The following is a 15,646-nucleotide window of genomic DNA, read 5'->3' as shown; positions in this document are numbered from 1 at the left end:
CTAATTCGTTATGAATCATCCCAATTTCATTCTTTTTATTTTTGGTTAGTTTTTCAAATATTTTCAAATATTGACCTCATTTGAATGAAGTCCTGTTGCAAGATTATTTAGTGAATTATAAGTGTGCTTACCTAAATGCCATCTAGACTATTCATGTGACTGCACATTGCAGGTTTTGGAGAATGCAGGTAAATATGATATGGGAGGAAAGGAGTGTGTTTAGCCACAGAAGAGGTTTAATTTGCATTGAGAATAAATTTCTCTTCAATGTGAACATGACTCTTTTATAACAAGGCTTAAGGTACACAATTCTCACTGGCTTAAGGAACTGTGAAAGATTAGGATGTTTGCAAGTTTATTTTCAAGTACTGGAATACTTATAGCAATCAGAATAAGGTGGTTGATGTTTGTACAGACTGTTGTCAATTATTATTCCCAATTTGCACATATTCACCTGATTGGTGTTAGGTACCTGTGTATGATTCTTACTTTGGCAAATATTTCTCCATGAACATTTCTGCATGAGAAACATTTATCCAGAATTTATTTGCTAGAATCCTTCTGTACTGTTCATATAAGAATGCAAATTACTTGCGTTGTGAATATTTGGTAGTACTCGAAGTAGACGGTACCACTTGGTCTTGCTTCCTAACAGGAGAGGAAGAGGCTGTTGTGGAGATGTTCAGCATGATTTTAGCAGTGTTTAGCACTGGATTAAACTGAGATTATGCAGACCAGCTAAATCCTGTTGTTTTGCTAGGCTTCATTTTGAGCAAGTATTTTTACATACTTTCTATAGATTACACCTACTCCTAATTTTGTCAAATGAATAGATCTTTTATGTGGTTTATATACAAAATCCAATCATTTCATCAAATCTAATCATTTTTGGATTGACTTATTCCATTGACTTTCCTTCTAAATCACTTCTTGTCACTGAGGACCACAGTAACCACATAAGTATGTTCTCATAATGCTTGTTGTGAAGTTGTAATGTTCTAATAATGTCTCACCAAAATCCCTCATCATGTGGTGTAAATACATTCAACAAATTAATGCATTGCAAAACCTAATTGCTTTATTGCCTAATTAGTATCAAGTGCCTTTTGTGTTAAGGGAAAATAATTATAGATGCAAACTTCTGTAGCTCTGGTTAGCAAAGATCACCATCAACTAGGTGTTCAATAGGTCAGCTTTTATTAGGATATTTGTATGATATTTATGTTTTACCTAATTTTAAAAAAATGCAATAGAATGTGTTTCAAAGCCTGAAGATTGAGCTGAAGACCAAATCTCTGTCAATCTACTTTATCAAAATAGAATTATCAGGCACTGTGTTCTCATATGGACTATTAGACTTACATTCTAAATACAAAAGACAAACTACAAAGAATGTTCCCTTGTTTGTGGACATGTAGGGCTAAGTTTTTGTATTGCTTGATATTTTTAGAATGCAGACAATTATTTATTAAGATATCCTAATGATATACATGGCTCTAAATAGTTAATTTTATCTGTGTAGTGCTCTAGTCTCTAACATCTTATCTGCCCTTCATCTTCTAAGCCTCTTTTTAAAGTGTTATTAAATGAGGAAATGAACTTGGATGCATGCTAATTTTAATATTAAATCTTCTATTAACAAGAGACTTATGTAGCTTAGAGACTTTTTTTTTTTTTTTTTTTTAACATCCTTAGCATCATTTTTGCTTTAGTCACTTCACTTCTTCAGATATGCATAGTAGTAGTAATGATTGTAATCATTATATATATATATATATATATATATATATATGTATGGTTTTAAGTAGACTTTATTCAGGGGAACGGAACGTTATAGACCTTGGTGGCAAAGAGATTCTTGTTTCTGGATTAAGAAGTTTCTGGATTGAGAAGTTTCTCAAAAAAAAAAAAAAAGGCCTTTGATTGAAGCTTAAGGGCATACTTAGAAATGACAATGAAACTAATTTAATCTGTGAAAATTATTTTCAAAAGCTATAATCACAGATGAGATTTCAGGAACAATCAGAATAGACTAAGGATAAAAAAGAATAGCATTAGAAAAAAAATTCAAAATACTAGGGTAACTTTGATTTTTTTTCCATATTTTTGCTCGTTAGTGCTACTATAACCTTTATAAAGACTTATTTTTCTTCCAGAAAGACTTTTCTTCCCCCGCCCCTAGCCCACCCCCAAACAGAGCACGTGTGCTTGATTACAGAGTAAAAGAGATTGCTTAAACCTTATGTTGAGAGGTTCACACGTGTAACCCTTTCTTTCATTCTATTGTGATGTGTATATATGCTGTACAAATATTCCCTGGAGAACACTTGTGTTTATTCTGCGTGCCCGTTTCGGTTGGGCTTCCTCCAGCGGGTTACAACGTGTTACCGCGGGACGCTGTTGGTAACAGCACCTGCTGTACAGCACAGCATGGTCTGACTGTAGCTTCAGCAGACGCATTCCAGGTAATAGGCTTCTTGTGAACACTTTGAATATAAACGTAGTCCTTTTAAAATGTCTTGATTGGCAGCAGCTATTACTATTATTTTCCCCATGCTGCTGATGTTAGGGCCAGGGTGTTGACTTAATAGATTGCTGATTATCTTCGTAATGACAATTTTTCTTTCCCTTTTAATTCACAGTTGCAGGCAGGAATTTCTTGAATAGAACCATATAATTCTACAAATGCTAGTTCATTTGGAACAGATGAACTATATATTAATATTTTTAAAGATGAATTTGAGAGTTATATCACATGTCAAACCCTCTGATCACAGAGAGTATTCTGTAAATATAAAATGTCTGTGTTTGGAGCTGGATATGTTTGTTTTCTACTGCTGATACTGAGATATTTTAATGTTAAGAAAGCATCTGGTCAGTGGTAAGAGCATGTTAGAGATTGTGACAGGCATTCAACAAGTGCCATATGTTGAATGAAAAACAATGTCTTTTTTGATTATTTGAAATCAAAAATATATGCATATTTTGGTATTTGTCTTCTGTAAGCTGTTCATTGGATATAACAGGAACAGTACTTAATAAATACACCTCCCTTTGGCCTACTATTCAGAAGTTGCTAGGCTGAATGAGATTTTCATGATATAGGGGAAAAATAATGATTCTATGATTCTATAACAGTTCTAGCAGTTAGTATTGTTTCATCTTTAATCCTTCTCATCAAAGTATATCCGCAAGTAGAAAAAAAATCCTTTGGGTCTAGCAGTTTATCTTCACAAGTTGTTTTTCAAAAAAAAAAAAAAAAAAAAAAAGGTCCATTTGAGTGGTGATTCTATTATCTCTAAACAACAGGAGGAAAGTAAATTGCAAGGGAGGCAGTGCAGGCTGCCAGAGTAGTTGACCTTTCTCAGTTTCTCTGTGAGCCCTGCTGATTGGCACTGAACATTTCCTACATTTGGAAAACTGGAAGTGAGGCATATTTTTTCAGAAAGGGACACATCCCAGAAATTCTGACTTATTGGTGATTTTTACTATTATTTACAAATGTTTTCTTTTTTGTGGCTTTATATATAGGGAAAATCGTCCTCACAATATAAATTTTTCAATAAAATGCCTAATTATTCTCTCTGACTTACCACTTGACTAGCTTTGCTTGAAAGGAAAAAAAATATTTTTGCCCTATTCTATGATTCTCATATATCGGAAAAAGCTGCTGTGTAGTTAGGTCACAATTTAAGTAACACCTTTAAAACTGAAAAAATGCCCATCATATGATTGCAAATAGCTAATTAAACTGGTAGCACTTCTGACCAGTACTCAGATGTTTTTTGTAAGCCACTGCAGTTCAGTGAGCTACAATATAGTGAATCTATTTAGATATGCAGATAGTAGGAACAAAATTATCTTTGTTTTGCTGTGAGTGTTTGCTGTGCTTCAATTTATCCTTAACCTTCTCTACCCCTTTTGCTGAAAGCATTAGTAGAGTCAAGGATGCTGTGAGATAAGTAAGTAAAGTTTTCATCATTTTACTTTAGAAATCCTCTTTACCTCTTACCTTCAAAAATCCTGTCCTCCTTGATTCTTAGATGTCTGTGCTGTTTGTCACTCACTCTTTGTTTTTTTTCCTAAGGTTAGGTAGAATATTTCAACATTAGATGGGAGCTTTTTACTACTTTTTTCCTGCTCCTTCTGTATCACCTCTGCCTGGGTTTGATTTTGTGCTCAGGTACCTCTTGAAAATCTCGCTATGTTCAAGGAGTATCACAAGCCATAAGCAAATGCTTGAGCATGAGGACTTTCCTTTATAAATGGAACACAATTCAAAATTGAGCCTGAAAAAAAGTACATTTCTTCCGCTCTGTCAGAGTTGAAAGTAACGGGGAAAATGATTTGAAAGGTAGCAATAACTTACTTTTCACAGTTAATATAGTGGATCCACTCAGTAAGAATACTCCTCTTGTGTTTAGGACTATTTCAAAAGAAACGTGTCTTTTAGATAATATTCATGTAGTCCTTTCTCCCACTGAAAGTACACTCAAATTTCCATTGTCTTTGCTTTGCAAGATGAACTCAGGATCATTTCCACCCGTTCCAGGAGTTTGGGGCTCTTCCCAAGTAATGTGTATTTGTATCCCTGAAGCAAGATGCCATTTCATTCTTTTCTGTTTTGTTTTTACCTGTCTCTTTCAAGGTTTTATCATACCATCTGAAATATTTTAAATCTGTTTTTCAAAATGTTTGTTTCTGTCACTAACAGTGTATTAAAGACTTATACCAAGTCTGTCATGTCACCATTTACACACACGCCCTAGTTTCCCTTTAATCAAACTGTGTGCCTCATGATAGCTGTAGGAAACGTATCCTTTAGCATTGGACAGGAAATGATTTTTCCCTTTTATTTTTCATATAGCTCTCAAAGATAAATAAGGGGCTTCAGAATTTTTTGTTCTTTGTCCTTCTTCTTTAATGAGGATAGACTTGAAGGTGAATTTTGAATCTAAAGTCAACACTGTGAATTAGTATATCATGTTGTCAACTGGAGTATTTGGGTAGACTTTCAAGAGCTAACAACTGGAATCTAGAGGTATGGCTGTTACAAAATTATCTAGAGGTATGGCTGTTACAAAATTGAGAGAAACTCCTTTCTTCAGTGGAGTGACATTTTGATACTTAGCAATTCATCAGTGGTCTTCCGTCATGTCAAACTTCTGTGTAGATGTAGCCGTTTGAATAGGGAATTAAATCTTTAAATTACACTATAAATGTAGTTAGGGAGAAAGTGAAGTGCTCTAGTGTAAGTAAATGTTTAAGCAGATACAAGTGACTCATCAATTGGCAATGTGAGAGATGCCCTTTTTTTCAGCTGGTTATGAGTGTGTGGCTGGGATACTTCACAGTAACTTCACAAATCTGTAAGATCCAGAAAAGGAACTCAAAAAAAAAAAAAAAAAAAAAAACCTCTAAACTGACAATTTTTATTGGGTCACAAGGACCTTGGTCTTTGAAAATTTTGTCAGATTTATGTTTTATAAAACCAGTCAATGAAGCATTGGTTATACAGCCTTCATAAGAAAAATCTTTCACTACAGTAGACTCAGCATCTGGAGTATAAATGTCTCTAGAAGCCATTTTATTTCTAATATTTGTTTGCTTGTAAGTTATGTCAAAGCAACTTGCAAGGGCTGTGACTCAGGGACTGCTTTTCTGTGGCTTTTTGATGACAGGGGGTCATTTGCTACAGTAATAGAAATAAATGACTATATAATTCATAGATTAATGTATAACTGCAGTATGTTTTATTATGAGAGACAGTACATAAATTCAAGCTGAATTGTCAGGTTTTAGGCTAGTAAATTGAGTTTAATTCAGAAGAGGCATAAAAAAAATTGTGTGTTCACTACTCTGCCTTGATTGTTTTGTCTGGGAATAAGTTTTCTTCTTTCTGCCTGAAAAACAGCAATTCCTTAAAGTAGTCTGAAACATAGCAGTTCCTAACCAGCAAAAAGCCATGAAAAAGTGGCGAATAATCAACATGAAGTACTTTCTCCAGTAAAAAGTCTCAAGAGACAATATCAAAACTGAAACATTGTCCTTAATAAGAAGCAGTATGTAACTTGGTTAAAAAAAAAAAAAATGTTGTTATAAGCTCTCAAAATTGTCATCTGAGTGTATATATCCAACTCGTGGCTAGGGGCTTTTATTTAACATGATCTTTAATAAATCAGGAGTTGGGTATAGGCTAGAAAAGTTTGTAAATAATGGTATTACAGTGGAAGCTAAGGAATTCAGATATGGGCAGTAACACATCAACTTTATGAACCGGTTGTTAGAACCGCCGCACGAAGAGTGGTCTGATGTAGTAGATAAAGGTGACATTTCTCTTGAAAGATATCTGAAAGAAATATTAAAAAATATTTTAAAGAGTGAATTGCAGTATATTGTATTTGCAGGCACTTATAGGTAGGCAACTGGAGGAATAGCAGTAGCACAGATGGTATTGGGATTTGTTTCTGACAGCTCTAGCTCGTGTTTGTAGCAGAATGATAGGCCTTGCGGCTGAGGGAAATGCAATACATGTCATATGTTCAATGTTAGTAATATCTTTGATTGAATGCTATTTTCAGAAGTAGTATAAGACAACAAGGTCTAGGAGAAACTGTGGTGTTAAGCTTCCTAAATCTTGTAAGGGGACTGGATTAAAAACACTTTCTCCAGCATTTTCCATAAACTAGTTTTGGCCGGCTCTCCGCCCGGTGTGCTGACCGCACGGAGTCTCGTTCAATCATCTTGTTATTCCAGGCCTCCTCGTGGAGGTTTATAACATCTCAGGAAGGACTGTGCATTTCCCCTGGAAAACGGGCATATTTGGAGATTTTGAGTATTGCAATACTTAAACGGTGAATCTAACCCAGATGTTAAAGACCTCTCGTAAAGCAGAAGACTTCATTTCCTGCTCTAAGTGACTCCCTTTGGCAAGATTCTGCGCTTAAGAGAGACATCTCCATAAAAGATGCTTACAGTCTACAGATGCTTACACCATTCACACATCACATTAGTGCCTTTTATTGCCCGAGATGCTCTCTTTTGGTCCTGGGATAGAAGAAATCTAACCTCTTTAAAATCTCCACAAGGACATATCATGTAATGTCAGTCTCATCATTCTGTGTGTTCATATATCATATTAAGATAATAATTTGATCATTTGAATCTATGATTGTCTTAATCGTGATTTCAGATTCATCACTGTTATTGCATCTTCAATTAGCTTGCGGATGTTGTAGTAAATTAGCTTATCCACTTCCTTACGTTTGTATATGCATGCTTATCACATTTAGAAAAACAAACTGCTAGAATTGGATTTTTCTGTCAAATTATAATATGAAGCGTAAAGTGGAAGGCATAAGAAACCTTGAAAATAATTTGAAGATAAGTGAGTTTGTCCTTTCAGCGTTGTGTTTTTTTCCAATGTTTAACCATTTCTTTTGTGTGTAATGCTGAAGTATCTTTAGTCTATTAGCTCTTCAAGGGAGCATGTAAAATCTCCCAAACATAGGGATATTCATTGTGGTATATAAATATTTTATATAAATGTAGGTTGTAATTTTCATAGCCTGATTCTTCAAGAATGTCTTTTGTCTGTGATTTGTGAAGAATTTCTGTTAAAAACTCTGAATCCTTTCAACACATTGCGTTCAGGGTCCTTATGAGGTAAAATATTTTACAGATTTACTTTAAAATGAATTCATGCATGTTTAGGGTTTTAATAGGGTTTTAGGAATAAAGATGGAAGGCTTCTTGTGGTGGCCTCTGATCTCTCTTTTCCTCCACACAGATCATGTTTTGGAATGAAAGAGTAATTCATCTGCTGTAGTCCTTGATTTCACTGCTCAGATTTTAGCAGTCAATTTTTAGCAGCAAAAGAGCTATTTTTTATTTGTTTGTTCAAAAAATCTTTTTTTTTTTAACTTTAAATGGCAATACAGTTTTATCAGTATGTAAGGATGTATTTCAATCTCTTCTGCGTTTTTGGTGATAACCTGGATTAGACATGTGTCAATTATGATACCCAAATATTGATTTAAAAGAGCTATCAAAGCAGCCCCAAGGCTGTCTACATTGAGGGCTATTTAGTGAAGTAATTATTCAATGTATAATGTTAATTACTTAAAATGTACAGTATAGTTGATTTTTAATCGCTAACCTTGAACATCATTCATTAAACATGGAAAATCCCTTTTCCCTAATGCTACTAGATTGTTTTCAGGATTTTTGCGCTATTGCTGATAAGCAAACCCTCCTCTCCACCTTAATGGCAACACTTGCCCAAAGTCTTAATTTTCTAATGGCATACGTAAGATGTTCCATGTCGGCAGTATGAAGCATGAGCACACAGCAGTATCTCAGATGTAATTTTTCAAAGGTAGAGTTTCATATACACCCGTCAGGAAATTCCATTTACCTGCTTTTGTTTAATACCAGCATATTGTATCACCTATCCATTATTCTCATAAGGATAACAGTATATTTAGTTAAGTTTTCCTCCATGGAATATTAACACTAACGAAAAATATATCTTTGTATGTCAGAGCTGATTGAGCATTCTGCTGTTAATTTAAGCTCTATTCCTATAGATAAACTTCCAGGTAATCAGAGTTCCCTCTTGCTAATGGGTTATGATGGAAAAGACTTTCTTTTTTTTTCCCTCAGAGCTTTGGATCACATATTTGCAGTTGCAAGGCAAGTGTAGGGAAGGCCTGAGGGATCACAGGCAGCCTTCATTATCGGTGCATGACCGCTCTGTAGCCAACCGCATCGCTAATATCCAAGGAGATTTATGTATTATGGTCTGTTTTCTTTCTTCTTGTTTTTAATAATTTACCTTTGAGAGTCTGTTTACTACCTGGTTCATGTGCAAAGATCTGTTTGTCTGTCAAAATTGAAGGTATGTACAGCACGTAAGAGATGCATTAATTTTTTAGTTGTTTCTTAAGGAAGCCAAGTTTTAAGTTGGCAGTCCTGATTTCTGTAGCCTTGCTTCAGTGAATCCTAGTAAACACAAGAGGTAACATCCAATGGCATGCCCCTTCAGCTAGCTTTCTTAGCAGAAGATAATTTTTTTATTGCTGATTTTTTTCTACTAGCCAAGATAATCATTTGTATTATTAAAAAAAAAAAAAAACACGCTCAGGGTACCTGGGAACCTCTGAACATGTCAATAGCCAAACTCCATGCTCAACAACAAAAATAGAGGACCTTAATTAGCATCAAAAATGCCTGTATATATGAAAACAAGAATGAAATGAAAACAAGAAACTTCAAACAGCTCATCTGACTTGCCTTATTCTTCACAAAATACTTTGTCTGTAAGTACCATGAGTCTGTGAATAGTAGAGAGTTGCATCCAAATTAAATTTTTCATTTAAAATATTTTAAATCAGGAATTAGCCTTTATTCTGATTACTAAACAGATTTTCAAATGTGAATTTTTAAATTCAATATGACCTTTTGTAAAGATGCATAATATGTTTTGGTTTTCTTTTGGGAATCAAGTATCTAGTAAAACAAGTTGGTGCTATAAAAATCCTATTATTGGGTAAGAAATTACTTCTTACCCAAGAAAATAATTTATTACAGCCAGCACTGCTGCTTTTACAATATGTTACTTATATGATGGAGAGCTGTATATTCCTAAAGAAACCTAAAGATTCTAAAGAAATCCTAAAGAATCCATTTGTCCAAGAAATTTTGCACAGTAAATATTTAATTATGAGTCTTTGTGTGTGAGTGGGGGGAAAAATAGTAGTATCTGATTCAAAGTTGTTTTCTCTGAGCTCTTTTTTATTACTGTTTTTCCCCCCTCCATTACCCCCCTTTTCCTCGTACCTTGTCTGCAAAAGAGAAACTTCAGTTAAAGTTAAAATAAACTTTAATCAACTTATCCTTCAAAAGTAATCCTGAAAAAGACAACTGCAACATCAGATGTGCCTTCAGCCCTCTTTCGTACTTACTTTCCTCATGGAGATGTAATCCGGAATGTAGTGATCTTTTTACAAAGGAAAATAGATGATAAAACCCTGTTGTAGCGAAAAATAATTTTGAACTTCCTCATTAAACAATGAACACATTTCTGCTTGTTGAGATTCACTTCACATTGATTTTAGATTTTGTATGGGCTTACATATGTTTGAGAAGACAGTATTTGGATAAGTCCCTTTCAAAATATTTTCCAAAGCCCTTTGGAAAGCTTTTATTCTGAACTCTGATTTGCCTCTTGCTTTGTGACATTTATGTGTGTTTTTTTTTTTTTTTTTTTTTTTTAAACTGTTACATCAGGATGTATTATTTTGCCCTTTAAGACTGAGGTTTTTATTTTCTTTTTGTCCATGTTTTTGGCCAGAGTATACATGTGTGTGCATACAGTTGTGTAGTGTACTAGCACTACTACATGTTTTGGCACCACTGAGTAACAGAAATACAGTAACAAAAAATGCTTTGGGCTCATTTACTCAATTGGCAGCTACAACTTTTTTTTTTTTTTTTTCAGTATTAAAACTTATCTCTACCTTAACTAGTTAGGTAGCTCAAACTGCAGATTTGTGAAGAAAGGCTATCCCTGGCATTCAGTGCTCAAAAATGGCCCCATAACCTTGACTTGTAGTATAAGAATTCCATTGAAGATGCCAATTCAGAAGTAAATACAGAGGAAAAAGTGTAAGAGTCTGCAGTAGAAAAGATAGGTAAAAGCATAAGGAGGCTTCATATTTCTCCCCAATGCCATTATCTCTGGTATGCAAAATTTCCCTTTTGTAATGAGTATATTAGTAGCTAGAAAGCAAAAACGGCAGAATCACACTAGCAGGAAAGTACCGAAAGATGGATGGTTTCTGCCAGTGCCAGGATGCTATTAACACACAATTGTATTATTTCTTTAATTCAAACATAGTCCAGCCATAAGATATGTTTTTAATGCACATGTTTGTATGTTTTGGCTTCCTAAATTAAGCATTTGGTATGTGACGTCCTCTGTAAAGAGTCAGAGTCCAAGTGATAGTTATGTGTATTTAATAAAGATTAGCTGGGAGTTAGCAGATGTGTTTTAGAGTAGGAACTATAGTTATTGGAGACATGCTTTTATAATAATAAAAAAAATCTTAAAACTCAAGTGAAAGAAAGCTTCAGATAAATTTGCCTTTCTCTATATTTTCTTTTTAAAGGACTTAAACTGTTTTTTTTTTCCTAGTGCATTGTTACTCTAATATCTTTTTTTTCTAAGTTGCTTAAGAATGTGGCCTTAATAGTTGTATATGTGGTTTTGCCCACATCCCAACATTTCAAAGACCTTATTTATTTCAAAGATGATGAAAGATTATTTCTGACTTCTATAGGAAACTAACTGCTAGTGCTGATGTGATGCTGCTCTCTTGCAGCACTCCTGCCTTGCTCCGTGTGCAAGTGAATGAGCAATGACCAAAGTGTGCAGTAGAGCAGTGTAGCAGAAGTCTGAGTTCTGGTGGCACTTTTTTGTCCTCGCATCGGCGAGGTTACCAGAACCACTGCTTTCTTCTCCCCTTGCTGGTTAAGTAGCAAGTATTCTCATTTCAGTTTAGCAAGAGCAGGAACCGGAGTGATAAAACATCCTTATCTGAGCTATAGGTTGCGGGAACAAGTGGATCCTGTTGAAATGGGCCAACTTTTTTTGTGTGCGTGATATTTTATTGTAGCTTTTTTTATTACAACTCAAAGTGAGCTCTATCACTGACAAGTCGCTTGTGGTGCTTTGGGAAATAAGATTTCTCTAAGACATGAAAGGCATAAAAACAAGGATGAAGTGTAAAAAATGGAAATGGCAAAGTTGTTGAGAGAGATTGTAAGATACAGAAATTAAGGTATTTGATTTTTTTTTTTTTTTCTGGTATGTTTTGCTATCTGTAAAAGTGGTCTTAAGGGATACAGAACAAATTTAGATTATGCTACTAAAATGATTTAGAAATTCAATATAAAGTGGCATTTTTATGCATAGAAGTAAAAATGGAAATCTTACCTCCTGTTACTTTGCAGGAGAAATGGTGATAGGTTGATTACATTGCATGTAGTTGACACCGTACGTAAAAGCAATCTTTGTAAAACTCAACAAATTCAGTTTTTCTCAAACTTAATGGTAGCATTAAAAGGAATGTTGTGATTTTTATTTTTGATCCCATTTTTATTTTTATGTTAGGTGGAGGTGCTGATGTTACTCTTTAGATAACAAATTTGCGACTGCATTTTGAAAACATTGGCCCTGAAGTATGTGCACATCCACAACATAGGCTGGACCCCCGGGGGCCACATTTTGCACCCTGTAAGGCATGCACAGAGTCAGACTGCCCTTATAGTTAGTACCTGTTCCATTTGTCCAAGTCTGGAGGCCCAGAACATTGGGAAAAAGAGTAAATAGTAGAGAGAGAAAAGCCACAAGAGAGAACAAAACTACTTTACAGTAAAACTGTAGAAGAAAGAGTTCATGATTTATGCTCTAATTCAGGCATAGCAAATGCTACACAAATCACTATATAAATGAGTAAAAATTTCCTCTGTTTTTAGTTACAATGATCTTCAATCAGCTTCTAAAAAAGTATGATCAAATTTGTTATCAGTATTAATTCAAATGCAAAGTATGTTTCTAGCTTCAGATGAACGTATATTTATTTGGCTTTCAGCACCTAAGTAACTTGAAGACAAGTGGGAATGTGTTCTGGTAAATGGTGATTTATCTCAAGCCTTCCTGCAACCCTGTTGCAGGAAACGTTACTATTCTGGAAGAAAATAAAATATGAAGGAAGGTGGATTGTGAGGAATTAATGCACGGGGCTGTCTGCTCTCTCTGCGCTCGCCCATGTCCTGCGTTTTGCTTTGCCCCTTGCTGGGGGACGTGCCAAGGCCAGGATGTGAAGGGGTGGGTAGGTGCCTGACCACGTTTATCGCACATCTTGCAGGGCTTCAGGGAAATTAAATCTGTATTTTGAGTCACTTGTTTGAAAAATCACTAGTAGCCAGCGTATTTTATGAACTGCAGTGTGTGTCTTCATACGGTCCCCATTGCAACTGGGACTTCCTGCATCTGGTGCAAAGAAAATTTTGACTTCCAAGAACTAAGGGCTTGTTTTTAATAGTGCTTAGCTGAGTCTCCTGTAGTCTTCCCATTAGAAAACGTGACAGATTCCCTGATCTAATCGCAGTGTGGCAGTGGCTGGTGGGCTGCTGGTTTGCTCAGCCATGACATTGCTTATTTGCTTTCTCTCATTGGATTGCGGGCATTTACTTTCATTACAGCCTGTGAAGTTGCAGTAAAATGAAATCTCTGTCAAGTATGATTGAATGTGCAGAGAGAGAACTGTCCAAAAACAAAAAGGGTAAAACATTGATTTTTCTCTTTTAATACTGTTTTCTCCTTTCTAGAAACAAAAGGTGGGTTTTGTCAGCGTAATGACTATGCCATGGGATAGCAAATGCAGTTCTTTGCGCAGGGCTCACACAGATACACAATTAATATCACCGGTAACTGTGTTGTCCAGCATCTCTGCAAAGCAGCAACTGTTATTAAATAAAATGCTCTGTTAGTATTTCACCTTAGTGAGGTCTGGAACTGGCCTGTCCATACTGCAGTCCGCTGTCCCCCGCACGGAGTGGGTGGTCGGGATTTGGAGGCACTTGGGAGTGCTAAATGATCAGATACTGATATAACTTACATAAATCTCACCAAGTGGTTTAGGTAGGATTTTCTTTTGCAAATGGCAGTTTTGCCCATAATTCATTCCTAGCCCAGACACAACACAGAATAGCAACTTCCATTTATCATCATAGGAAATGTCACTTCTGAAGAATTTATTGGGCTGTTTAGTATCGGTCTAGGCCTCAGATCTCCTGTAGCAATTGTACTTGCGGTGTAACAGCAGGTATATTCTTTTGGGTTTTTACATAGATATCCACAAAGAAATCATTTTCTTTCTATGTATTCATGAACTTGGATGCTTTTTTCAGTTTTTTTGGAGGAAAATAATGTTGAAATAGAAACCATTTATTCTATGCCCAGTGCTTAATAAATATGGGCTGTTGAGCTCTTTAAACTGCAGCATCATTAACAAACATGTGCCCTGTTAATGGTGGACATATTTTGCTGCAATACCACCTTTAATATTATTACTACTTTATTGCACATAATGAATTGGACTGACTCCTGAATTCATCTGAGATTAAGGCCTATGGTGCTTATAGGCAGAGGAAATGAGTATATTGTGAGTTGGAGAGGAAAGGGAGCAATAAATATGTAGCAGTTAAGTTGTGAATATAAATCAGACAAGGAAATTGGACCTAACATTTATCATGTGTATTTCTGACATTAAGTGAAATTCCATCATGACAGATATCAGTGCATTTCTTCATGATAAATGAATCTTTAAGAGAGACAAAACTGTGGAGAAACTTACTATATTGAAGAACAGTTTAAGAGAATTCTTTTCTGAGAGAGAGGTAGAGAAGCAATGTAATAGGAATTATGAGGATATTTATGCAAAAATGTGATGCGTAGGAAATCAAAGCTCACCTTATCGGTTGGAGGACGTTTTATAGAACAAATACAGGCAAGATAATGGAAAGGTTTATATGTGGGTATATTTTCTGCAATTGGTAGTTATTAGTTTGGTAATTTGTGCAATTTGTGAACACAGACATTTTAGATTTGGAGCCTTAGCCTATAAATTCAACTATTTTCTGTAAATCTCAGTGTATTTTGTTTAAGTGATCCAGACTGCTCTGGATATTTCAGAAAAAAAAATCTGAGGAACTGTAGCTGAAATTATAGTAACTGATTTTTTTTCTGCTTGTAATTGAAGTACCTTTTATACCTTTTGTGGGGAGCTTTCCTTCCCTCTGCACATCCTTACTAGCTTTTGATAAAGCTGGTTTAAAGAAAATATGTTGCTCCTGAATACTTTGGAACTTGTTGATTGTCCATAAATGTAAAGAGATTTCATTTTTTTTAAATTATTTTTCTGATTGTCTAATATGGCTAATGTGTATCAGTAGTGTTTTAAGGCTTTGTTCTTTCTGCATTTTCTGTAGCTGTGTAGATTAGGGTTTTTTTCCCCTCTTATGGGATACGCTAACAACTACCATTTTTTAACAACTACCATATTTGAAAACTTCATGGATGGCCTGGAACAGCAATTTTCAGTAATTCTTTAAAACAGATATTTCTACAATTTCTGCTTTCTTCAAACTATAACCATTTACACTTTACATATATCCGATCTTTTTTCTCATTTGTTCACAAAATTGTTTGCCCTATAGTGTGAAACATACAAATCTTAACAGAAGACAGATATGAAGAGCAATCCCACATACAGTCTTCTGTGTGTCAAGCAGGTTATTTTTACTGTTAATTTGCTTATTAGTATTGTTAGTTTTCCTCAGTTATAGATTACGATGTTCATTTTATCTAATGCAGGAGGCATTAAAAGACAGCAACAAAAAAAGAGAACTAGAGGAGAAAACGAAGAGAGCCAAGCTGGCAAAAGAGAAGGCTGAACGAGAGAAACTGGAGCGGCTGAAGAAGAAGCAGCAGCTGATTGATATGAACAAAGGTAAGGCGTCGTTTTTAGTAGAGAGATTTGTTAGAAGAAAAAATAAAAATGGGGAATAACAGACCAAA

General features: G+C 35.1%; 1 protein-coding gene across 1 annotated transcript in view; it reads left to right on the top strand.

Annotated features, from left to right (window-relative positions):
- The window catches only part of DIAPH2 (diaphanous related formin 2), a 206,860-nt gene that overhangs the window by 118,714 nt on the left and 72,500 nt on the right, over positions 1–15,646 (top strand). The window contains exon 26 of the mRNA XM_088527588.1: positions 15,443–15,578. Coding sequence (XP_088383714.1) covers positions 15,443–15,578 — 136 coding nt within the window. The remainder of the gene's footprint in view (positions 1–15,442; positions 15,579–15,646) is intronic.

This window comes from Tinamus guttatus, unplaced genomic scaffold, assembly GCF_059628265.1.
Source record: "Tinamus guttatus ecotype Peru unplaced genomic scaffold, ASM5962826v1 Tinamus_guttatus_pri_ptg000287l, whole genome shotgun sequence".
Lineage (NCBI taxonomy): Eukaryota > Metazoa > Chordata > Aves > Tinamiformes > Tinamidae > Tinamus > Tinamus guttatus.
Note: the sequence above shows the minus strand (reverse complement) of the source record. Positions and strands in the feature narration are given on the sequence as shown.